At 38.1% G+C, this 26,014-nt stretch overlaps 1 protein-coding gene across 9 annotated transcripts in view; it reads left to right on the top strand.

The window, feature by feature from the left end:
• The window catches only part of PKP4 (plakophilin 4), a 269,712-nt gene that overhangs the window by 122,310 nt on the left and 121,388 nt on the right, over nucleotides 1-26,014 (top strand). For 2 of the 9 annotated variants that reach the window (XM_036743258.1, XM_036743251.1), the window contains one exon: nucleotides 384-448. The exons of the other annotated variants lie outside the window; for them this stretch is intronic. Coding sequence is in view for 1 of the 2 variants with exons in the window: in XM_036743251.1 (XP_036599146.1) it covers nucleotides 384-448 (65 nt within the window). In the remaining variant the exon portion in view is untranslated. The remainder of the gene's footprint in view (nucleotides 1-383; nucleotides 449-26,014) is intronic. 9 annotated transcript variants of the gene reach the window in all.

Genomic DNA, 26,014 nt, shown 5'->3' on the forward strand with positions numbered 1-26,014 from the left:
TTGATAGAATTTAAGTTTCTCGAAAAAAACTGTTTGTTTTGTCTTTTGAATCCCCAGGCACTTAATGTGGCTTAGCTGATTGTTGATTATACTATTTAAGAAGGCTTATTTGAATAAGCATGATATATTTTGGAAAGATTTCCCTCAATTATGATTTTTTTTAAAAAATTGATGTTTTTAAGAGGTAAACTTTTGGCTATCCAGAAAAATGCTCTCTAGAAACATTCTTTCTGTGAAAGTTCTAGATAGGTGAGTTTTTATAGTACTTTTACTTTTTAATTAACACGTTCACTTGATTACCTGCACCTGATAGAGCAAAAAGGAACATCCACTACAGTGTATTTTACTGCTAAATTGCTTGTTGCTCTTTCTTTCTTCCACAGCATTAAGTTTATTTTTCATCCACATCTACTGGAACCCTTCTGTTCCCAACCCCTACCTCAGTTTGGTGAGTTGAGACAATACCCTTTTCCATCAGAGGTTGCTCTAAGACCCTTCAATACATAAAAGGCATTTTAACATTATTTGGCTTAAGATAATGTAGTTTGATTATACCTAGAGACACTGCCTAGCTCTGAGAAGCTATTTCTTCCTTTGATGATACTGGCTCTCATCCTCTTCTGGTCTTCAAGAAAGTGGGAAAGACAGAGCAGGAAGAAACATTTCAAAATTTCTGTATCCCCTGCACCATCATTGGCAAATGAACATTTGACTTTTAAGAGTATGTGACACTTTTCTTCCATTATTCTACTTTAAGAGTTCAAAGGAAGCAAGTTTCCTAGTTACTTTATGGGAGGGAGGTTCCTTGCATTTCTAGAGTATTATGCATGTAGTAGTAGTAGCAGTAGCAGTAGCAGTAGTAGTAGTACACATCTCAGAATGGTAATTTGTTCCTAAAAAGAGCTCCATATGATCAAAAAAAATTCCTTTTAATATTAGAATCTATATGCCTTGTACAGTGCTTTGCCTTGTGGATTTGCAACAAATAGCTGATAACTTTCTGAAATGCAGTTTTTGGAGAAGTTTCTAAATTTACTTTAGACTTCTGGCAGGTATTCCCTGCCCTTTGTGGTTGAGTGCATAGAGTTATCCTTTAAACAAAAACCACTTTGCTTTTCAGCCAAATTCATTGTATTGATTTTTTTCAGCTGAATGTATGCCTTGTTGGAGATAAAATATGACTATCAGAAAGCTAAAAGACTTCCTTATGGGAACTAAGAGATTATTAAACTTTTGTTTTACTTCAAGATTACCAACCTCTTCCATAACCCCCCTCCTTCACCTGCTGCCATATTAAGAGAATATGCAATTGTCTAGAATTTCTAGAATAGAAACCATGTTGTACTCATTGATGCCTGATTCATAATAAATGCTTGATTTTTTTTGTATTAATTTAATACAGAAAAGAACTCCAGGTAATAGAACCTCAGTGTTAGTAGGTGTCTTACAGTTCACTTTACTCATCCAGTTCTTTTACTAATATATTCATCTTATACAAAAATGTTAGTTCTAGTTGTCCTTTATGACCAATTTTAAGAATCAAAGAAATTATTTGGTAAAGGGTATAAAAACTCTGTGCTTCATATTTTTTCTTCCTGTTTTTAGATGTTTGGACTATTCACATAGGTAACATTTTTTTGTGTTTTTATTAACCCAAACATTTTCAAATTGTTGATCACTTAAATATCAATATGTCAGAATTTTTACTTTTGGGGGGGGGGGCAGGGCAGTTGGGGTTAAGTGACTTGCCTAAGGTCACACAGCTAGTAAATGTGTCAAGTGTCTGAGGCCGGATTTGAAATCAGGTCCTCCTGACTCCAGGAACAGTGCTCTACTCACTGCACCACCTAGCTCCCCCTTTTTTTATTTTTTTATTTTTTTAGATTTTTTTATTTGATATTTTTTAGTTTTCAGCATTGATTTCCACAAGATTTTGAGTTACAAATTTTCTCCCCATTTCTACCCTCCCCCCACTCCAAGATGGCATATATTCTGATTGCCCCATTCCTGAGTCAGCCCTCCCTTCTATCACCCCCCTTCCCTTCCCCCCATCCCTTTTCCCCTTACTTTGTTGTAGGACAAGACAGATTTTTATGCCCCATTGCCTTTATATCTTATTTTCCCATTGCATGCAAAAACAACCTTTTTTTTTTGAGCATCTGCTTTTAAAACTGTGAGTTCCAAATTCTCTCCCCTCCTCCCTCCCCACCTACTCTCGCTAAGAAGGCAAGCAATTCAACACAGGCCACACATGTGTCATTATGTAAAACACTCCTATAGTCATGTTGTGAAAGACTAACTATATTTCCCTTCCTCCTATCCTGTCCCCCTTTATTCAGTTTTCTCCCTTGACCCTGTCCCTTTTCAAAAGTGTTTGCTTTGATTACTTCTTCCCCCATCTGCCCTCCCTTCTATTGTCCACCTTTTTTATCCCCTTCCCCCTACTTTCATGTGGGCAAGATACCCAGTCGAGGGTGTATGGTATTCCCTCCTCAAGTCAAATCTGATGAGAGCAAGATTCACTCATTGCCCCGTCTTCCCTTCCAACAGAATTGCTTTTTCTTGCCACCTTTATGTGACATAATTTACCCCATTCTCTCTCTCCCTCTTTCCCTTTCTCCCTCTCTCAGTATATTCCTCTCTCATCCTTTAATTTGATTCTGTTTTGTTAGATATCATCCCTTCATATATATATATTCCCTTCAGCTACCCTAATACTGAGGTCTCATGAATTACACACATCATCATTCCATGTAGGAATGTCAACAACAGTTCAACTTTAGTAAGTCCCTTATGATTTCTCTTTCTTGTTTACTTTTTCATGCTTCTCTTGATTCTTGAATTTGAGTCAGATTTTCTATTCAGCTCTGGTCTTTTCTCTGAGAAAGCTTGAAAGTCCTCTTTTATTGAAAGTCCATATTTTGCCTTGGAGCATTATACTCAGTTTTGCTAGGTAGGTGATTCTTGGTTTTAATCGTAGCTCCATTGACCTCCGGAATATCATATTCCAAGCCCTTTGATCCCTTAATATAGAAGCTGCTAGATCTTGTGTTATCCTGATTGTGTTTCCACAATATTCAAATTGTTTCTTTCTGGCTGCTTGCAGTATTTTCTCCTTGATCTGGGAGCTCTGTAATTTGGTGACAATATTCCTAGGAGTTTTCTTTTTGGGATCTTTTTCAGGAGGTGATCTGTGGATTCTTTCAATTTCTATTTTACCCTGTGGCTCTAGAATATCAGGGCAGTTCTCCTTGATAATTTCTTGAAAGATGATGTCTAAGCTCTTTTTTTGATCATGGCTTTCAGGTAGTCCAATAATTTTTAAATTATCCCTCCTGGATCTGTTCTCCAGGTCACTGGTTTTTCCAGTGAGATATTTGACATTGTCTTCCATTTTTTCATTCCTTTGGTTCTGTTTTATAATATCTTGATTTCTCAGAAAGTCACTAGCTTCTACTTGCTCCAATCTAATTTTTAAGGTGCTATTTTCTTCAGTGGTCTTTTGGACCTCCTTTTCCATTTGGCTAATTCTGCCTTTCAAGGCATTCTTCTCATTGGCTTTTTGGAGCTCTTTGGCCATTTGAGTTAGTCTATTTTTTAAGGTGTTATTTTCTGCAGTATTTTTTGGGTCTCCTTTAGCAAGTCATTGACTTGTTTTTCATGGTTTTCTTGCATCACTCTCATTTCTCTTCCCAATTTTTCCTCTACTTCTCTATCTTGCTTTTCCAAATCCTTTTTGAGCTCTTCCATGGCCTGAGACCAATTCATATTTTTCTTGAATGTATGTTTTGGTCTTCTTTGTTACCAAGAAATGATCCAAAGTCTGATTCTGAATCTGGGTCTGTTTTTGCTGCCTGTTCATGTTCCCAGCAAACTACTTGACCCTTGAGCTTTTTGTAAAGGTATGACTGCTTGTAGAGTAGAGAGTACTTTGTCCCAAGCTTTAGGGACCTTATGCTGCTCTTTTCAGAGCTACTTCTACACAGCAAGCTCTGCCACACCAGTGCTCCTCCTCCCCCAAGAACCTCCAACCCAGAGTAGACTCAGATCCAAGTAGGCTCTGCACTTCCACTCTGATCCACCGCTTAATTCCTCCCACCTGGTGGGCCTGGGCCCGGAAGCAACTGCAGCTGGAAACAACCCCAGAGCTGCACCACTTCTGTGCCCCCGGGGCGGGGCCAACCATGCATTCCTTTCACTCTGTTCTAGCAGTTCTACCCACTAACCTTCTCTGTTGTCTTTGTTGTTTGTGGGTTGAGAAGTCTGATAACTGCCAGAGCTCAATGATTCAGGGCCCTGTGGCCTGTTCCACCTGGCTCCTAATCTAGTTGGTCCTGGCGCGGTCCTCACTGGGCTCTGCTCCGCTCTGCTCCCAGCTCCATGCGGTAGACCCTTCCCCATGACCATCCAGGCTTTCCTGGGCTGGAGGCCTTCCTCCCTCTGTTATTTCATGGGTTCTGCAGCTCTAGAATTTGTTTAGAGCCATTTTTATAGGTGTTTGGAGGGACCTGGGGGAGAGCTCACGCAAGTCCCTGCTTTTCAGCCACCATCTTGGCTTTGCCTCCATCAGAATTTTTAAATGGGCCACAACTTAAAACCAAATAGATAACTGCCCTTTACCTAGGCAGTGTTTGACAGTGATATTTGCACTTTCTAAACATTTTCGTTTTTAGTATCTAAATTTTTGCTAATCAGCTTGCTACAGGATGGTGCTTTAGGAATGCACAAATTAATGTACCTAGTGCCAATTTGATTTTTTTTTTATGTTAAGGACTAATATGTAATTAGCGCTTCATATAAGGAGACTTCAGTGGCTGCTTTTGGAAGATACATACCCAAAGCCCACTTGGAAGGAAAGATCAAGCAAAGAGTTCCTTACCCAAATAGAGTAACATTCTCTCCTTAAGCTTCCCTAGTTAACCTAAAACTGGAATGATCTAATAAATGTTGTTAATTGAAAAGTAAATAGTTATATTGCCCCCAGAATTGGCCTTGAATCTGAAATGGCAGAGTATGGGGCACAACATGGTGCATTTACTTTTTTTACTTTTAAGCCACATTGCATTTTTTTAATTGAAATAGTTAATTGCAACTTAGTTTTCTTTTCAAAAGAATTTTGTTTATAGCTTTTGTTTATATTCTACCTTCTCTTCCACATAAAATTATCTTTACACAATGAAAAAAAGGAAGTGGGTGGGTAGGGAATGCAATGAAAAAGTAACCACCTCATTAACCAAGTCTGACAGTATAGTGATCTTCCATAGCTATAATCTGAGACTTCTACAAGATGGAAGGGAGATACTTTTTCTCTTCTTTGAAGCTAAACTTAATAATTTTTATTGCAAAACTTTCCATTTTGTTTTTGCTTTTATTATTTTGAGTTTTGGGGAAAAGGGGAGCTCTTCATATTAACATGGTTGTCACTATGCATATTGTTTTCATGGTTTTCTTCACTTTCTATCAGTCCATGCAAGTCTTTTCCATGCTTCTCTATATTTTTCATTCTTATTACAGCATAGTAACGTTCCATTACATTCAGGTAACATGATTTCTTTATCCTTTCTCCATTTGATGAACATCTGCTTTATACCTAGTTCTTTGCTACTACACAAAAATGCTGTTTTAAACATTGCGATGTATATAGACGTCCTTTTTACCTTTGTCTTCATCAGGGTATATACCTAGCAGTGGGATTTCTGAGTTAAAGCATATGGATATTTTAGTCACTTTATTTCTTTAAGTCCAAATTGTTTTCCCTAATGTTTGGACTGATTCAGAACTCCGCCATCAGGATATTAGTGTGCTTAACTTTCTGCTGACCCTCCAATATTGACTATTGCTATCTTTTATCATGCTTTCCCAATTGGTTTCCATTATAACAATTCTGAAAAATCTAAACTAAAAGAATTTTTGTAGCTTTTAGGAGATAAGATAATGTTTCCTTATTAAATGTATGTTGTTGAAGTACCATGAAGAGCATAATTAAGATTTGATCTCTGTCTTAAAATTCTCAGATTCTTAGTCAAAAAACATTTTCTTAAAATAAATAGGATTTGTAAGAAGGTTTCTGCATATGACTTTAGGGCATAATTTTGTATTTTTTTTAAGGCTGGCATAACTCTAGACTCAAAAATACTGACCAGTCTTTTTAAAAAATTAAATTTCTGAATTGTTTTATACTTTAGAAAATAGCATCAAAACTTGCTAAATAATTTAGTCCAGTGTGACCAGTCAGTGTGGCTGTGAGAATCCAAATGTTTCCATTTCTTCACTTCTTTGGTCTGTATTTGGAAAGATTGCTATACTACTCTAAAGTTGTGTGTGTGTGTGTGTGTGTGTGTGTGTGTGTGTGTGTGTGTGTATGTGTGTGTGTGTGTGATTATAAAATTTAGTTAAATATATCAGGGAAAGGAAGCTAGGTACATGGATTTGTAGAAAACAGTTTTTTTTTCACTTACTTTTTCATAAAAATTTCCCCTAATGCTGTACAGTATTTTAATCACAAATTTTACTTTATAAATTGAACTGGAAACCTGTGAATTTTAATTTTTCGCCACTAAACTTAGTTATTCCTACATTTTACTCTGTAGCATCTCACTTAGAAACTTGATCATCTGATTTTATAGTTCATAAAGGATTACCAGTTCAATTCAAAAAAAACTTTTAAATATCTACCTTGTGCAAAGGCATGTGCTAGGTTCTAGGTTTACAAAAATCTGATAAGATAAGTCCTTGCCCTCAGGACTTTACATTCAATTGAAAACAGGAAATTTTAAGGGATTAAGACTTGGCTAATCAAAACAGGTACAGTGATGGCCAGCAGTCTGACATGAAAGAACAAGAGAGATAAATTACCAAGTGAATATAATATTCTTTTTACCAAGTAGTTCAACAGAGATTTTCATAATACTGATAGCCAGCGTCTAAAGTGTTAGTAGCTTCTGTTTCAGAAGTCATGGAAATGTAAAATACAATTTAGAAAGAATTCCATCAAAAGTTCTTTTAAGGAAAAAAAGTTGGGATGAGTTTTAGTTATATAGTAAAGTCAGCTACTCGGCATACTATATCTTCTGGGGCACTAGAAAATATGAGGATTTAAGGTAGTAGGTGGTATAAGAAAATGATGAAATTGTATAAATTTTAACAAATTTATTCAAAAAGTTCAATATTTATGATTGGACTTAATTTGCTTTTCCAAATCCTTTTTGAGCTCTTCCATGGCCTGAGACCAGTTCATGTTTTTCTTGGAGGCTTTTGTTATAGACTCTTTGACTTTGTTGACTTCTTCTGGCTGTATGTTTTGGTCTTCTTTGTCACCAAAGAAGATCCCAGAGTCTGAGTCTGAATCTGAGTCCATTTTCACTGCCTGGCCATGTTCCCAGCCAACTACTTGACCCTTGAGTTTTTCATCAGGGTATGACTGCTTATAGAGTAGCAAGTACTTTGTTCCAAGCTTGAGGGGATGTGCTGTTGTTTTCAGAGCTATTTCTGTACAGCCAGCTCTGCCACCCCAGCGGTCCTCCAACCCGAACTGGACTCAGATCTTAAGCAGGCTCTGCACTCCAGCTCTGATCCGCCACTTAATTCCTCCCACCAGGTGGCCAGAAGCAACTGCAGTTGTAGTTCTGTAGCTGCACCTCCCCCACTGCCCCTGGGGTGGTGGCCAAACCTGGAAACTTCTTTCACTCTGTCCCCTCAGCTTTTCCCACTAACCTTCTCTGTTGTCTTTGGTATTTGTGGGTTGAGAAGTCTGGTAAATGCCACAGCTCACAGATTAAGGACACTAAAAGGGCCTGTTCCGCCTGGCTCCTGGTCTGGTTGGTCCAGGCACAGCTCATGCTGGGCTCTGCTGCATCCTTCTCCCAGCTCCGTGCTTGATAGACCTTACCCAGCAACCATCCAGGCTGTCCTGGGCTGGAGCCCTGCTTCCCTCTGCTATATTGTGGGTTCTGCAGTTATAGAATATGTTTAGAGCCATTTTTATAGGTTTTTGGAGGGACGTGTGGGGGAGCTCATGCAAGTCCCTGCTTTCCAGCCGCCATCTTGGCTGCACCCCCCCCCCCCCAATTGGACTTAATTTGAAGGACAGGATAAGTTGTAGCTGGTAAATATCATTGTTTGATGAAGCAGTGTATACAGTTGAAGACAGAGCTCAGAAGAGCTAATCCATCCACCCATGTTCTAGTCTTTGCTCAGTCAATAAATAAGCATTTGTTAAGTGTTTGCTATATGTCAAGTAATATGCTGTGTCTTGGAGATGCAAAGACAAAACATGTCCTCCACTTCTCAAGGAGAGACATGTCATGAGGGATAGATGTACATATATAAATATACACAGAATAAATATATGTATGTGAACTTGGAACCATCTTTTAACTACTATCAACTTACCTTTATCTTCTGAGAGGTAATAATTTCTGTTCCATCTATCTCATTGGATTGTTGAAAATCTAATGAGATAATCAATGAGAAAGCTCTCTGAAAACTAACAAACAATCCTAGATATTTTAAGTTGAATGTTAAGAAGTATAGAAGTCATCCTTATAACTAAGTTCTCTCTCTCAGACTTTCATATTCATAGTCTGTACATAAAGAAACAGCAAGCTTGGATAACTTCAATGGGAAAAGTACTTGAGAAATATTAAATTGATGGCTAGTTAGTATTAGTGTCTCCAGCTATCAAATCCCAGAGTTGTTCTTATCTCTTTTTGGCATTGTCGAATGATTCAACATCAGAAACTCACATTATTTTCCAATGGAAATGATATTAAAGAAGAGTCATTAGGAGGGCAGAGCCAAGATGGTGGAGAAAAGGCAGGGACTTGCCTGAGCTCTCCCCGAAACCTCTCCAAACAACTTTAAATGATACCCCAAAACAAATTCTGGAGCAGCAGAACCCACACAAGGACAAGGTAAAACAATTTTCTGAACTAAGACAACTTAGACAGTCAATACCTTCACCTTCTCCAGAGTGGAGCACAGTCCAGCCCAGGCCAAGCCTCAGCAAACCAGCAGTATGCCTTGGGGGTGACTAAATTAATGGTTTCCAGACCTCCCACACCACAGTCAGGTAAGGGGGTCAGCTGGTCAGAAGGAGATTACAGGGGGTCCCTTTGCTGGCACTGAGGGCAACACATTGTCGCATTACCAATGAGGAGGAACACTAGCACACCAAAGCTTGTGGCAGCAGGGGAGCTGGGACCCTGATCATAGATCCAAGGCAAAAAAGAGTGCTTGTGGTCACTCACAGACGAGAGCACAGGCCAGGAAAGTAACAAACACACCTCTCCCTAGATCATACCACCTGGAAAGAAGTGAAAACTTACAGGTCCCCAGAATTCTCTCTGAAAACAACCTCAAAAAAATTCTGAAGCTCTCCACTTCAGAAGCAGAGCCCCATTTTAGCATAGAGTTAAAAATCAAGAAATGGGCTTGGAAAATGAACAAACAGCTGAAAAAGATCCTGACTACAGGAACACAAACAGAAAACAATGTCAAAACTTCTACTTCCACAGCCTCAAAGAAAAATATGAATTAGTCTCAGGCCATAGAAAAAGCTCAAAAAGGATTTTAAAGATCAAGTAAGAGAGGTAGAGGAAAAATTGAGAAGAGAAATGAAAATGATGCAAGAAAACCAGTTTGGTAAAGGGACAAAAAAATGCTTAAGAAAATAACACCTTAAAAAAAACAGAATTGGCTAAGTGGTAAAAAGAAGCACAAAAATCCAATAAGGAGAAGAATGTCTTGAAAAGTAGGACTGGCCAATTGAGAAAAAATATACAAAAAATCACTAAAGAAGAGAACTTCCTAAAAAGTAGAAATAGCCAAATAGAAAAAGAAGTATAAAGGTTCACTGAAGAAAATAATAATTCCTTAAAAAGAAGAATTGGGCAAGTGGAAGCTAATGACTTTATGAGACATCAAGAAACATTCAAAGTCAAAAGGATGAAAAAGAAAATGTGAAGGATCTCATTGGAAAACAACTGAACTTGTAAAACAGATCTAGTATAGAGAATTTAAAAGTTCTTGGGACTATGTGAAAGCTATGATTAAAAACAAAAGAGCCTAGACATCATCTTTCAAGAAATTATGAAGGAAAACTGTCCTGATATTCTAGAACCAGAGGGTAAAATAGAAATGGAAAGAATCCACCAGTCACCTCCCAGATAAGGGAGAAAATATTGTAAGCAGCCAAAAAGAAACAAGTCAAATATCCTGAAAACATAATCAGGATAATACAAGATTTAGCAGTTAACTACTTTAAAGGATCCAGATGGCTTGGAATATGATCTTCTGGAGGGCAAAAGAGCTAGGATTACAGCCACCCATCAAAACTGTGTATAATCCTTCATGGGAGGAAGTGAACATTCTTGTATCACTCTCATTTCTCTTCCCTATTTTTCCTTTACTTCTCTTATTTGCCTTTCCAAATACTTTTTGAGCTCTTCCATGGCCTGAGACCAATTCATATTTTTCTTGGAGGTTTTTGATGTGGGCTCTTTGACTTCATTGACTTCTTCTGGCTGTATGTTTTTATCTTCTTTGTCACCAAAAAAAAGATTGAATAGTCTGAGTCTTTCGCTGCCTGGCCATGTTCCCAGCCAACTACTGGACCTTGAGGTTTTTGTCAGGGTATGACTCACTTCAGAATGGCAAGTGCTTTGTCCCAAGCTTTGGGGCTTTGTGCTGTTGTTTTCAGAGCTATATCTACATGGCAAGCTCTGCCACACCAGCACTCCTTCTCCCCCAAGAACTGCTAACCAGGACCACGACCCAGATCCAAGCAGGCAAAGCAAGAGAACCCTGCCTCTGTACCAGCAAAGTGCTCCCTGCATTACCACTCTGATCAGCCACTTGATTCCTCCCACTGGGTGGGCCTGGAGCAGGAAGCAACCACAGCTGGAGCTCTGGAAGCAGCCTCAGGAGCTTCCTGCTGCTGTAGCAGCTGTGCTGTACCAGCTCTGCCACTCCCAGGGCTGGGGCCAACCAGATACTCCTCTCACCCAAGTCCAGTTTTCCTACTGACATGCTAAGTTGTCTTTGCAGTTTGTGTGTTGAGAAGTCTGATAGCTGCCACAGCTCAGTGATTCAGGGCTCCATGACTTGCTCTGCCATATCTCCTTGGCACCTGGTCTGTCCTGGTGGGGTCCACTCTGGGCTGTGCTCTCCTCCCAGCACGGTGCGATAAACTATTCCCAGCAGCCGTCCAGGCCATCTTGTGCTGGAGCCCTGCTTCCCTCTGTTATTTTGTGGGTTCTGTAGCACTAGAATTTGTTCAGAGCCATTTTTTACAGGTGTTTGGAGGGATTTGCAGGAGAGCCTAAGCAAGTCGCTGCTTCCCTGCTGCCCTCTTGGCTCAACCCCCAGGAAGGCATTTTTTTTTTTAATGAAGTCCAAGATTACATTAGTTTTTTTTGGCTGCCAAGTAAAAGTGTTGACTTGAACCAGGCTTTCTATGTACAAAAATCCCCAGATCTTATTCTTGTTTCTTGTGTGTGTGTGTGTGTGTGTGTGTGTGTGTGTGTACAGCCATGATACCTAACCTTAAATATATTTATTTACTTGTCTTTATCTATGTTGAATACCCTTAATAGACTGTAAGCTCCTTAAGGGCAGGGACTGGCTTTGTTTTGTTTAGGGTTTTGGTTTTTGGTTTTTATAGCTCCAGTTTTAGCAGCACAGTGCTTTGTATATAATAGGCTCTTAATAGATCTTCTAATTAAATTGAATTTAGGTTAGGTTATGCAGCAGCAATTTTATGATGAGAACAAGGCTAAACACTCAGTTTTTCTAAGGTCAGACAAGACTAGAAAAAAAGTAGGCAGAATTCATTAGGTATCTGAAGATAAGACATTTAGATAGGCATGAAGCATAAAATCGGTTTTCAAATCACCAGTATAAGCTTGGGTTCAACAATTAGTTTGATGGGCCTGTTTTCCCAACATGGAATTTTCCATGTTGATTTTTGTAACTGCTGGCCCCATTGGGAGAGGCTTTAGACTAGGAGTATTCATTGTAGTTGGCCATGAACTTCTGGTAAACCTCTGGTGTTTAAACCTGCTGAAACTCATGGATTAAAATTAATACGTGACTCCCTGTGACAGATAGTAATGGGGCAGTGGAAAAAACACTGTATTTGAAGTTGGATTGTAATCTTAGCTTAAACATCTAATACTTCTACATTAATTAAGGTGGGTGGGTCGTGGGGTAGATGGACTACCTGGTTTTAGTTTTAACTTGTCTCTTCCTTCTTCTACTCCTTTGTGGGTGATAGAAAAAACCCTGAATATGAAGGTCAAAAGAGTCATTCGTAATTCAGCAAACTGAGACAAAAATAAAGCAGTGCTTTAATTGCAGAAAAATGTAGATACAGATGAATAAATGTGAAATATATACAAATTTTTTTCTGAAAGAAGAGCACTAACAATTGGGTAAACTCAGTGAGATTTGTATAGGAGGCGGCACTTAAGGTCAGTTTTGAAGGAAGCTAGTAATTTTTTGAGTCAGAGGTAAAGAGGGAAAAGGTTTGGGTTCAGAGGAACAAATATCAGAGATAGAAAGCCATGAACATTCAAAAAGGAACTAAGCCAGCTTGTCTGGAAAGGAGGTTGCTAATGTGCAGTAAGCTTGGAAAAGAAAGCAGGAGCTAGATTGTAAAGGGCTTTAAATGTCAAACTGGGTAGTTGGTATCTTAATCTTTATACAAGAGAGAGGTCCTCCATGGAGTTGCTTTGAGAAAGATCAGTATGGCATCTCTGAAGGATTCAGTAGAGAGGGGGAAAACTGGATATAGGGAAACTAATTAGGAAGCTGTTGCAAGTATCCAAGCGAGAAGTGATTGGGGCCTAAACTAGAAATCAGGCCATAGGAATGGAGAGGAAGAGGCAATTACTGGAGGTACTGTGGAAATAAAATTGATAAGCCTTGACAACTGGATATGGGAAAGGAAGAGGCAAAAGCGACTGAGGTTATACACTTGCATGAAAGAAAAGAAATATGGAAGTTAGGAAGAAAGAAGGTTTGGGGAAAGATAGATAATGAGTGCCTGCTTTTGACTTGTGGAATTTCAGATGCCCAAAGTACATTCAATTGGAAATGTTCAAAAGGTAGTTGTCTTAGTGGTTTTGACCATTGAACACTTTAGAAGAGTCCAGTAGCTCCCAATTGTCTTTAGGATAAAATATAAATTTCTCTGACATTTAAAATCTTTCACACTCCGATTCCACTTGTAAATTATTTTCCTTTACAACCTCTACCCTAACCAAATCCCTAGCTTCTTTCCAGTGTCATCTCAAATTCCTCCTCCAACAAAAGATGTATTGTCATTTTGTGTCTTGCTAGCACCCTTTCTTCCTCCCCACCAAACTACTATGTGTATATTTTGTATTTCCTTTAATATGTATGTGGTCTCCTCCCCCACCCTCCTTCCCTGTTAGAAAGTTTCATCCTTGACAGTAAGAACTATTTCATTTGTGTCTTTATAGCTTGAGATCCTTGCACATAGTATGTAGCTGCCTAACAAATGTTTGTTGAACATTGAATGGATGACTATCTCTTAGGAAAGAATCTAGGGCTTTATATATGGTTCTGTGAATCATCTGCATAGAAATTATAAGTTTAGTCCATTGGAGCTAATGAGATCACTCACAGAAAATGCAGAGAAAAGGACGCAGGTCCCAGCCCTGAGCTACACCCACACAAAACTGGGTTATCTCTCACCAAAAGACTTAAATGAATCCAAAGAGGAAGGAGAGGGATCACAGTTTGTTTCTCCCAACTCTGCTACTTATAAACTCTGTGACCTCAGGCAAGACACTTAGTTTCTCTGGGTCTCAATTTCCTTATCAGAAAAATTAAGGTGTTTGCCTGTTTAAGTGTGATGCTGTGTAGTTCTGTGGCTATGATAAAAGCACTGACATGGAGTAATCTAAAGTTGGTACAACTTAATTTAAACATGACAATGATAGAACTTTGGGCCTTGAATTCAGAGAGGATCTCTCAGGTAAGGAGAAAACATGTTTAATTAAGACTTGAGATTAAAAAACTTGTTGTATCTTGAAAGATCTGATGTTTGTGTAGTAAACTTTTTAAGGAATTAGCATAGGTTCTTGGGAAGTAAAAGGTAAGTAATTGTCAGTGAACTTAAGCATAGGATTTCCAATCTCAGTTTTACTAGGCCTCTGGTACCTTGGAGGTAGGGGCCTAAGAATATACTCAAGACTTCTTTCAATATCTACATCTGAACTTCTGACACTTTAAAAATACATATGGTACTCATGGGTGTAGACTGTTGAAATATGCAATTTGCCGGAAAGAAGGCCGTGACCTGATTAATAGGTTATTAAAGTGGGTAATGCCACTTTCAACATATAATAGCAATAGTGAATTTACTGGTGAAACTAAGGCACAGTAAGTAAAATTAAGCAGCTTGGGTAAGCCAGCTATTAAGTGCGAAAGCAGAAATTCAAAATCAAGTGTACTGACTCCAAGTCCACTATTTTCCTCCCTGTCCACTCACTTAAGCAGTGGTGGAAGATGTTACTCGATATGCTAGAATAAACATTGAAGGCAGCATACTTATTCCTTCCCTGCACAGATAAATTTTTTTCATTCACATGCTTTGATCCATTTCCATTTGGAAAGCCATGGCAGACATTTCTGAAACAGGCCAACAAGGTTTAGTGATAAAGGCTGTGGCTGTTAGGGAAGAACCAGCTAACTAACCCACACTGACCTTAGTGACATTAACAGTATGAGTTTTTTTCTTTTTGTATTAACATGAAAAGTTAGGTTGTATATAACTTATATTTTTATAAAAGTGATTTAATTTGTTTAGATTTTTTTAAATTTATGAAGTTAATTTTATGTTAATGTCTTTATTTCTATTGACATAAAATCCGAAACAATATATTCATGTGACTGTCTCGGAAAAATTTTATAAAGCAGTTACAGAAGACCCCAGGACATATTCAGGTCAATTGTTTTTTTTTTTTTTTTTTTTTTTTTTTTTTTTTTTTTTTTTTTTTTTTTTTTCTCTTTTTTTTTTTTTTTTTTTTTTTTTTTTTTTTTAATATTTAATATTTCCAAATAGTGTTTATAGTTTTATTTATTTATTTTTTTTTAAATGCAATTTATTTATTTAACAAATTTGGTTTTCAGCATTGATTTTCACCACAGTTTGAATTACAAATTTTCTCCCCATTTCTGCCCTCCCCCCCCACTCCAAGATGGCGTATATTCCGGTTGCCCTGTTCCCCAGTCAGCCCTCCCCTCTATCACCCCCCTCCCCTCTCATCCCCTTTTCCTTTCCTTTCTTGTAGGGCAAGATAAATTTCTACGCCCCATTGCCTGTGTATCTTATTTTTTAGTTGCATACAAAAACTTTTTTTGTTTTTGAACATCTGATTTTAAAACTTTGAGTTCCAAATTCCCTTCCCTCTTCCCTTCCCACCCACCCTCCCTAAGAAGTTGAGCAATTCAACCTAGGCCACACATGTATTATTATGTATAACCCTTCCACAATATTCATGTTGTGAAAGGCTAACTACATTTTGCTCCTTCCCAACCCATCCCGCTTTATTGAATTTTCTTCCTTGACCCTGTCCCCTTTCCAAAGTGTTTGTTTTGATTACCTCCACCCCCATCTGCCCTCCACTCCATCATCCCCCTGCCTTTTATTTTTTTTTTTTTATCTTCCTCCCTCTTCTTTCCTGTGGGGTAAGATACCCAACTGAGTATGTATGGTATTCCCCCTCAGGCCAAATCTGATGAGAGCAAGGTTCACTCATTCCCCCCTCACCTGCCCACTCCCCTCCTCTCCTAGAACTGCTTCCTCTTGCCACCTTTATGGGAGATAATCCACCCCATTCTATCTCTCCCTATCTCCCTCTCTCAGTAAGTTACTCTCTCATCCCTTAATTTCATTTTATTTCTTTTAGCTATCTTCCCTTCATCCTCAACTCACCCTGTGTCTGCTCTCTTTCTTTTACATATATATATATATATACACATACATACACATACATACATATACACATAGATACATGCATACATACACATTCACTTATATATATACATAAACATATATATATGCATATATATATGCATATTCCCTTCAACTACCTTAATACTGAGGTCTCATGAATCATACTCATCATCTTTCCATGTAGGAATGTAAACAAAACAGTTCAACTTTAGTAAGTCCCTTGCAATTTCCGTTTCTTGATTACCTTTTTATGCTTCTCTTGATTCTTGTGTTTGAAAGTCAAATTTTCTATTCAGTTCTGGTCTTTTCACTGAGAAAGCTTGAAAGTCCTCCATTTATTGAAAGTCCATATTTTGCCTTGGAACATGATACTCAGTTTTGCTGGGTAGGTGATTCTAGGTTTTAATCCTAGCTCCATTGACCTCCGGAATATCGCATTCCAAGCCCTTCGATCTCTTAATGTAGAAGCTGCCAGGTCTTGGGTTATTCTGATTGGGTTTCCACAATATTCAAATTGTTTCTTTCTGGCTGCTTGCAGTATTTTCTCCTTGATCTGGGAGCTCTGGAATTTGGCAACAATATTCCTAGGAGATTTCTTTTTGGGATCTATTTGCGGAGGCGATCGATGGATTCTTTCAATTTCTATTTTGCCCTGTGGCTCTAGAATATCAGGGCAGTTCTCCTTGATAATTTCCTGAAAGATGGTATCTAGGCTCTTTTTTTGATCATGGCTTTCAGGTAGTCCAATAATTTTTAAATTATCTCTCCTGGATCTATTTTCCAGGTCAGTGGTTTTTCCAAGGAGATATTTCACATTGTCTTCCATTTTTTCATTCCTCTGGTTCTGTTTTATAATATCCTGATTTCTCATAAAGTCACTAGCTTCCACTTGCTCCAATCTAATTTTTAAAGTAGTATTTTCTTCAGTGGTCTTTTGGACCTCCTTTTCCATTTGGCTAATTCTGCCTTTCAAGGCATTCTTCTCCTCATTGGCTTTTTGGAGCTCTTTTGCCATTTGAGTTAGTCTATTTTGTAAGGTGTTGTTTTCTTCAGTGTATTTTTCAGTATTTTTTTGGGTCTCCTTTAGCAAGTCATTGACTTGTTTTTCATGGTTTTCTCGCATCCTTCTTATTTCTCTTCCCAATTTTTCCTCTACTTCTCTAACTTGCTTTTCCAAATCCTTTTTGAGTTCTTCTATGGTCTGGGGCCAGTTCATGTTTTTCTTGGAGGCTTTGGTTGTAGGCTCTGTGACTTTGCTGTCTTCTTTAGGCTGTATGTTTTGGTCTTCTTTGTCACCAAAGAAAGAATCCAAAGTCTGAGACTGAATCTGGGCGCGTTTTCGCTGCCTGGCCATATTCCCAACCAACTAACTTGACCCTTGAGTTTTTCAGTGGGGTATGACTGCTTGTAGATTACAGAGTTCTATGTTCTACGTTTGGGGGGGAGGTGCTAGCTCTGTCAGAGCCGCACTCCTCCTTCCCCAAGGACCCCCAGTCCAGACTGGGCTCAGATCTTCGGCAGGCTGTGCACCCCTGCTGTGATCCGCCACTTATTTCCCCCCACCAGGTGGGCCTGGAGCCGGAAGTAACAACAGCTGTAGCTGCCCCACCTCCGCTGCCCCCGGGGCTGGAAGCCGAACCGCGAACTCCTTCCACTCCCGCAGCTTTTCCCACTAACCTTCTCTGCAGTCTTTGGTGTTTGTGGGTCGAGGGGTCTGGTAACTGCTCACGTATTCAGGGCGCTAGGGCCCCCTCCGCCCGGCTTCCGGTCCGGATCGTCCACGCCGCTCAGGCTGGGCTCTGCTCCACTCCGTTCCCAGCTCCCAGCTCCCAGCTCCCAGCTCCGTGTGGAATAGAGCTCACCCAGAGACCATCCGGGCTGTCCTGGGCTGGAGCCCTGCCTCCCTCCGCTGTTCTGTGGGTTCTGCCGTTCTAGAACTGGTTCAGAGCCATTTTTATAGGTTTTTGGAGGGACTCGGGTACGGAGCTCACTCTAGTCCGTGCTTACCAGCCGCCATCTTGGCTCCGCCCCAGGTCAATTGTTTTTTAATCTCTATATTTGTAATTCAGGATTAGGGTCAGTTCTTAACTTTCACCATGACCATGACACAGACATCCAACAATCATTTTTTCATGGTACTAGGTACAGTGAACTTTAGAACTAACAGACAACCATCCAAAAACTGTCTTTGAGTTTTAAAGCAAATCATCTAATTAAAATTTATGGACCTAGTAGATCTCCCTAGGATTTCTCAGTCAGGTGGGGAAATCTCTTCCTTCCTCCCTCAGTAGCAATGACATTTAGAAGCAAGTGGAAGCAAGAACATGTGCTTGGTGAAACAAGCCTGAGAATGAACTTCAAATCTCTGCCTACCTCTTCTGCTTTGTGTTTCATTCCCTGAGAATGGACCATCAAACATCTGCCCTGAGAAATGAATGTTTCCAGTCCTCATGACTTTTTAGAAGTTGGGAATTTCAGAGTCAGAAATTGACTGAGGGATGTGATTCCTGCAATTATACCATTTGTCAGAGAAGATAGCCAAAAACAGGTTTATCTTGAACCTGATGCATGGCTGACCAAGGGATCTGGACCCCTGTGAATTCTGAGGCAGAAGTGAAATATCTACTCCCACCATCCCATAAAGAGCTTTTATTTTTAAGAGATATAGTAGCATGGGTTATAGTTTTATTTTTTAAGGATTCACTAAAATGCACTTATAAGGTCATGAAGGAAATAAACTGCTGTCCTATACTAAAAAAGTAAACAAAGCTTATGGACATTAGTTTGCTAGTTAGAATCAGTAGATGACTAGATCCATCATCCATTAATGGTAGTAGCATTTTCTCCTTGTGTAAAAAAAAAAAAAATTTTCTCCCATTTGAATTTTCCTTAAATTTCAGAAGACATTTCAGAATTGAAAAGGGATCAAAATTTCTCTTTTTCCAACTTATGAATGAATAGGGAGTGATTAAGTTTACACCATAATCCACTATTTTAATTTATTCATGCTGATAGATTGAAATGATTCATTAATTTATAAAATTACCTATATTTCACTTTAAAAGAGTTTAGTGGAAAAACACCCTTCAAAATCATAGTTAAGTACAGCATTTGACATTATATAAAACAATTTAATGTTATTTTAAATAAAACTATTTAAATTGCTGTCTTTTTTAGTGATAACTAATATAGTGTGAAATAAATATCCCCATATATCCACTCTTATCCTGTTGAATTGAAGATGGTTTCAGTGGCTTCACAAATATCAACTATGAGCTTTGGTAAGGAAAGTAACCAATCTTTTGTTTTTCTCAGTAATTATAAAAATTAATATCAGAAACAACAGCAGCAAAACAAACGCTATTTTACAATGTATCCTATAAGCCTTCTAAAAAAATAAGACTTTGATTATCATGCACTTCATAGTGATGTTTATTAAATAGTCCTTAAATGAACAATAGCTGTCTTAAGTGATTTTTATAAACCATATATACATTGAGATATATCTAGTATAGTAGAAAGCTACTTTGCATCGAATAGCTTGAAAATAAGAAAAAAAGACAGACCATTATGACAGTGGTTTAGATTATGTTTTGAAAAATATGATTTCAATAAAATCTTCTTTAGAAATTTCCGTTATAAAACATGGAAAAGTTGTGATGTATCACAAACAAAATTGTGGTATTAAAACTCATTTTCTTTGAATCTGAGTCTGCTGATGTTTACAGTATACCAAACTGAGTTTGGATTACTATAATCCCTCAAAAGAAAATCAAATTTTATTCCATTCTCAAGGAGAGTATTCGTTCTTAAACCATTATGGAAAATAGATTTACTAGGCTTAGAAATCAATTCAATAATGCCTCTCAAGGTAAAAGCTTTATATTTGTTTCAGAATCTGTTAAAGTATCTTCAATATTATAAAGAAAGCATTTGATTTGAGGTAAAATGTGTAGCTTTATAAAACCATAATAATTTAGTGATATTTTTGGTAGGTTATTTTGTTCAAAAGAAAATTTATTTCTATCACCACAGCTGTTATTCTGACCTACATGGTTTACAGTTCTGATGGAACAACTGAAGAGCTGTTCATTTAATTAAGGTTGAGCACTCATAAGTCACTTGTAAAACATGTTGGTATAAATGTGTCTGAATTGAACTTTTCAGGATTAATGGGAAATTTCTGGATTTAAATAAGTCAGCTTACTTCACTGAGTATTTCAGAAAGTTACAGTGTTGATGATCCTATTTAGGCAAATTACAGCTTCAGGAAAGCATGAGAAAGATAATTTTGAGTAATTTTTCTAGAATATTTAGGTTTGTATTTGAGTGTGTAGTGCTTAAGGGCTATGTCATTTGTTGTAGGCATACTGTATAGGCAAGATACCACTATGTTGACATGGTGTTTGGACTCTGGTGCTGTGGTCCAAAAAGCTTGACTTCCTATAGTCATGGATAACTGAGAATGTAGGTTAACATGTTTTTCCATTTCATGTAAAATATTAGTACTAAACTATTACTGCTACTACTAGATATTATTTACATTTAGTGCTTTACAGTTTGCAAAGCACTTTTTGGCATGCATTAAATCAGTCATTCAGTAAATATTTATTAAGTGCCTACTATGTACCAGGCATTGTGCTAAGTGCTAGAGATACATAAAAGGCAAAAAAAAAGAAAATATGTCCTGCCCTATAGGAGATTGCAATCTAATCAGGGAAATAACAAATAAATAAATATGTACAAACAAGTCATATACAGGATAAATAGGAAATAATTATGAGAGAGAAGGCCCTAGATCAAGAGGCATTAGGGAAGGCCTCCTGTAAAAGATGAAATTTTAGTTGAGACTTAAAGGAAGATAGGAAAGCCGGTAGGTGGAGATGAGGGAGAGCATTCCAGGTATAAGGGACAGCCAGAGAAAATGCCTAGAGACAAAAGATGGAATGTCATGAACATGGAACAAAGTGTATGTGTTACCGAGTAAGGTGTAAGAAGACTGGAAATGTAGGAGGGTAGGTTATCCTGAAGAGCCTTGAACACGAAATAGAATTTTATATTGATCCTGGAAAGGATGAGAAGCCACTGGTGGTATATTGAACAGGGGAATAGCTTGGTTGGAATAGCTTAGTGCTTTAGCAAAATCACTTTGGTGGCCAAATGGAGGCTAGATTGGAGTAGGAAGAGACTTGAGGCTGTGGCCATAGTCCAGGTGTGAGTTAATGATGTCCTGTACCAGATTGGTGACTGTGTCAGAGGAGAGAAGGGGTTTATTTGAGAGATGTTGTAGAGACGAAATCATCAGACCTTGGCAACAGATTGGAAGGGGCGGGGGGCGGGGGGAGATAGGGAGGAGTCTAGGATGACTCCTAGGTTGTGTGCCTCAAGGACTGGGAGGATGGTGTTGCCTTCTATACTAATAGGAAATGTAGGCTGTGGGGAGGGGGTGGAGGGAAGAGAGAGGGTTTACAAGTTCCTTTTCGGACCTACTAAGTTTAAGATGTCTATTGGACATCCACTTTGAGATGTCTGAAAGGCAGTTGGAGATGTGAATTTGGAGGTTAGCAGAGAGATTAGGGCAAGACAGGTAGATTTAAGAATTGTCAGCTTAGAAATGATAATTAAATCCTTGGGAACTGATGAGATCACCATATTAAGTCATTTGATCCCCACTATAACCCTGTAAGTTAGATACTATTATTATTATCCCCATTTTATACATGAGGAAACTGAGGGACATAAGTAAAGTGACTTCCCCAGGGTTACACAATTATAAGACTGATGCCAGATCTGAACTCAAGTTTTCCTGACTCCAACTTTATCTACTGTACTTTATCTCTTGTGCAGCCTAACTGGTAATCAATTTAAGTGATACTTTATTTAGAGGAGGATTTACATAACTTCAAAAGTCTAAATACATTTAAATTGACTTTCTTATCGCTGCTTAATATAACTTAATTTTTCCTATGCTTAAGGAGAAAACAGTCTTTTAATTCTCCAAGAATCTTATCCCAGAGTTAAAAGGCCTTTAAGGCATTTTTTTCCCAGTTGTAAGTTTGAGATTTTCCAAATTGATTAATTGAGCTAATATTCATTGAGTGCTTACTCTTCAAGGCACTGTGCCCATCAGAAATTTTTGATGGCTAATTGTAATAGCAGAATGCCTCAGTTGTTCCATTTGCATATCAGATTAGGGCCCAGAGTTCATATTCTTAATACCATTCTCAACATAAAACTGAACCAACTTTCTGTACTTATCTGACACAATCCCCATCAATATACATTACACTCTAAATGGATAGATGGATTAAGTAGTTTGCCAACTCTTATTTATGTTCAACAATTTATCTCTGAATATTTGATTAGATTGTTTCCAGTACTCAGAATGTTCTACCTCTTCCATCAGCTTTTCACCAAATTTCAAATATTTGCCTTCCTCGAGCCTTACATACAAATTTGTATTTTTTATTCTTACATTTTATTGTATATGGTAATGAAAAAGTATGCTTATTTATTACATTTTAGGCACTTTTTCTCCTCTCCCCATAAACAACATGAGGGCATGTAATTTCTTAATTACCTCTCCATTGCTCTCTCTTATTTAGCATATAGTTTCCTACTTTGCAGATAATAAGTACTTAATAAATGGCTATGGTTATTTTAATTAATAAATGAATGAAATAGAAAGGTAAGAGACTCTCCATATAGAAGGCAGAAGTAAACCATTTATTCAGACACCAGAGAACCAGATCCCAAAACCAATAAGCCCAATCCATCACAGCAGCAAAGAATTCAGTACATAATATCACAGCAGAGAACCACTCCATCCCAAAGCCATCTGCCTCACTGCTGGGGCCTTCCCACAAACACACTCACAGCACAGCTAGCTTGCCTCCCTCTGCTCTCTCCCTCAGCTCTAACTGCTCTCTAAGTATTTCCTGTGACATACTTTCCTTTTCCTCTCAGCAAGCTCCTCCCACTACATGTGATTTAGGCTTTCTGTAATGTAAGCAGGTCACATGGACCTCTTAATAGGTGGGAAAGATCTTCAAATTTAAATTGCCATTACAGCTGCTTACTGCCTCATTGCCCTAAGCAGTTCTCTAAGAATATAAGTTACTTGTGATAAATACCGGTCTACCCCTGTGGGAGTGGGGTAGGGGGTCCACACAAGGAATTCCCTACCTCCCCCAATCTAGATGAAAAAAAAGATGGAGAAATAGATTTGCTATCCCTTTCTTATGTGTAGGAAGTGAAACAGGTCAGAGCTGTCCTTTGAGTTTGAAATCAAAAGGTTTGATTGGCTTCTCTACTCATTTCAAGTTCAAAGGTCTCTCATAAGTGAGTAATTATGTGGTAAATTAGAGTTCATAACAAGGAAGAAAAATGGAGAAAACCTATGCACAAGACTTACGTACAAATGTGTTTTATTTAAGATTGTTCATTGGCCTCAGGATTGCTGTAGATGTGAAGGGGTGCTATTGTCCTTTGAGTCTGCATCCAAACTCAAGTCGTCTTGTGGTTGCTTCTAAGATAGCTTCTCACTTTCCTCCCTTTGAACAGGAAAAGTCTCACCTCTGTGCTGGCTATATTCCCTTGTTTTTAGAGACTGTAGACTATCAGTGTACAAGTTTATAGTTTTAGCTATACTTCCATTCTTTTGGAATCTGTTTTGGGATCTTTGGATCATTGTAATTGGTTGACAAGGATAAATTTAATGTGCTTGGAATATTTCCCTATCTATACAAGGTCTCCAAACAAAGGGATGTGGGAATCTTGCTATGGTCATACATGTTATGATGCCTCTTGAGTCCTGATGGATATTTATTTGTGAAGTTGTAACTGGGGAGACAACCTAGGCTGATTTTAGGAGTGAGAGCAGTAGCAAGAAGCAATTAAAACTACACAGGTATCCTGGAAACTAACCAATTATCATGTGCATGAATGTATTCCCAGGGAGTTCTGTTTCTAAATAGCCTAGTCATTGCCAAGGGGATGGTCTTGGTTTGTTCTTTCAAGTGAAAGCTCAAAAGCCTTTTGATAGCAGTGCTTATGGCTTTTCCTTGGGGATTGTACATAAGAATGCCAGCTCTGATTCTTTTAGGGGAGGAGGGCCAATAAACTTTTGAGTAAATCCACCAGAATCCCAATATGGAGAGAAGCTTTAGTTATTTATATAGTTACAAATAAATGTATATATGCATATAGACCTTATTTAGCAAACAATACCAATTCGTTTACATTCCCAGAGGAAGGATGGGATGTGCAGTTATGAAAATTCCGAGAAGCGAAAATATCCTTAAGCAAATCATAAACACCATAAATCATACAAATTCAAATGAATTATAGCAGTTATAGTTCAGTGAACCCCTCAATAAGCGGGGGAGAGGGTAGAGAGGACAAGGAAGACAGTGCATTTCTGCCATTTATGGTAAAATAAAACTCACACTGAAAATACTAGCTTCTCAAATTGCCATGTTATAGAATGTAACAATATAATAAATACAACTTACTGGATCCTATGAAGTATTTACTTATAAAGTATGTTCTTTATTACTTCAGTAAATATGCTGTATCCTAATAGTGGAAAAGACTTTCTTTACAGGGAACACAATGGGTTTCACTGAGATGGGATATTCTGTTAGCTGTAGCTATCTAGTCTTATTTATATAAAAATTTAGGCCACAATACTGCATCTTTCTGTTGACTGGAAACTGGGCTACCATTAGTCCTTGAGAATTAGAAATGGCAATGAGCTTTTTATATTTCTGTGATTATTTTCTGCCTCTTGTTCTGTTGAATTGAGATGATTTTAATACTATTATCTTTTTATTTACATTTCTCTTACTTAGGTTGAAATGTATCAGTCAGGAAAAGTTTATGGCACCAACTGCCATGTATCCTCTCATGGACTTATATGTTTACAAATTAAAATGAGTTTCCCCCTAAAACAATAACCATTGTTAGCATCAGTATTCTACCAGTAATGCTGTCAGGCACAGTAATAGAACACATCATCCAAAGAAATGAAGTTGAGAATCACCGAAAAGCGATGAACAGGTACATAGAGGATATAACCTGGCTGCAACACATTGTAAGCAAAACATTACACAGGAAAAAATGATGTAAAGAGTGATAGGCTAGTCATGTCATTGGTATCCAGGCAATGTTGAATTTGTGGAATCACGACCCCCACCCCCAGCACAATGGGTGGAACTCCCTAGGGCAAAATCATGAGTCAGAAAGGCAAAAGATGGACAGGCATGGACAGTAGTACTTCATAGGAGAGAATACATACATACATCAATGAGATCACAGATCCGTTAGAATTATATGGGTAGTGTGGGAAAATGTCTCCAGGTGTTAATTCTTTAATAATTTTTAAAACTGTATTAGTGAGAATGCTGCATTTGGATTTGACTTAACATAGGTATCTGTATATGTAAAATTTTCCATAGTTCTAGGTAAATCCTGAATTTCATGGCCGTTATCTGAAGTTTGTTAAACTTGTATTTGATCACTTATGCTCAATTTGCAACTAAACATTAGATCCTAAACTCAATCTTACTTTTGATGTTTCAAGATCTTAAACATGGCTACAAACAGGTAATACCCATGAAAAATCAAAACTCACAAACAATGTCTTTGTTCCTGGGATTTTATGACATCTGTAAACCTAGTTTCTGCTGTCATGTTATAGTCATTGGCCAGTAAATATGGCAAAGCACATATATAATTTTCTTCTGAAAACCATACCTAGCCTTTCTTTTTTTTGGAGGGGGGAAGGCAGAGCAATTGGGGTTAAACGACTTGCCCAATGTCACACAGCTAGTCTGTCAAGTGTCTGAGGCTGGATTTGAGCCCAGGTCCTCCTGACTCCAGGGCTGGTGCTCTACTCACTGTGCCACCTAGTTGCCCCAACAATACCTAGCTTATCAAAAAGCTGATCCATACTTGTGCACTTCAAATTCTTGATTGCATATTTATAATGATATGCATTGCATATCACCTGAGTTCTTAAAGTACTTT

Source organism: Trichosurus vulpecula, chromosome 2 (assembly GCF_011100635.1).
Source record: "Trichosurus vulpecula isolate mTriVul1 chromosome 2, mTriVul1.pri, whole genome shotgun sequence".
Classification (NCBI taxonomy): Eukaryota; Metazoa; Chordata; class Mammalia; order Diprotodontia; family Phalangeridae; genus Trichosurus; species Trichosurus vulpecula.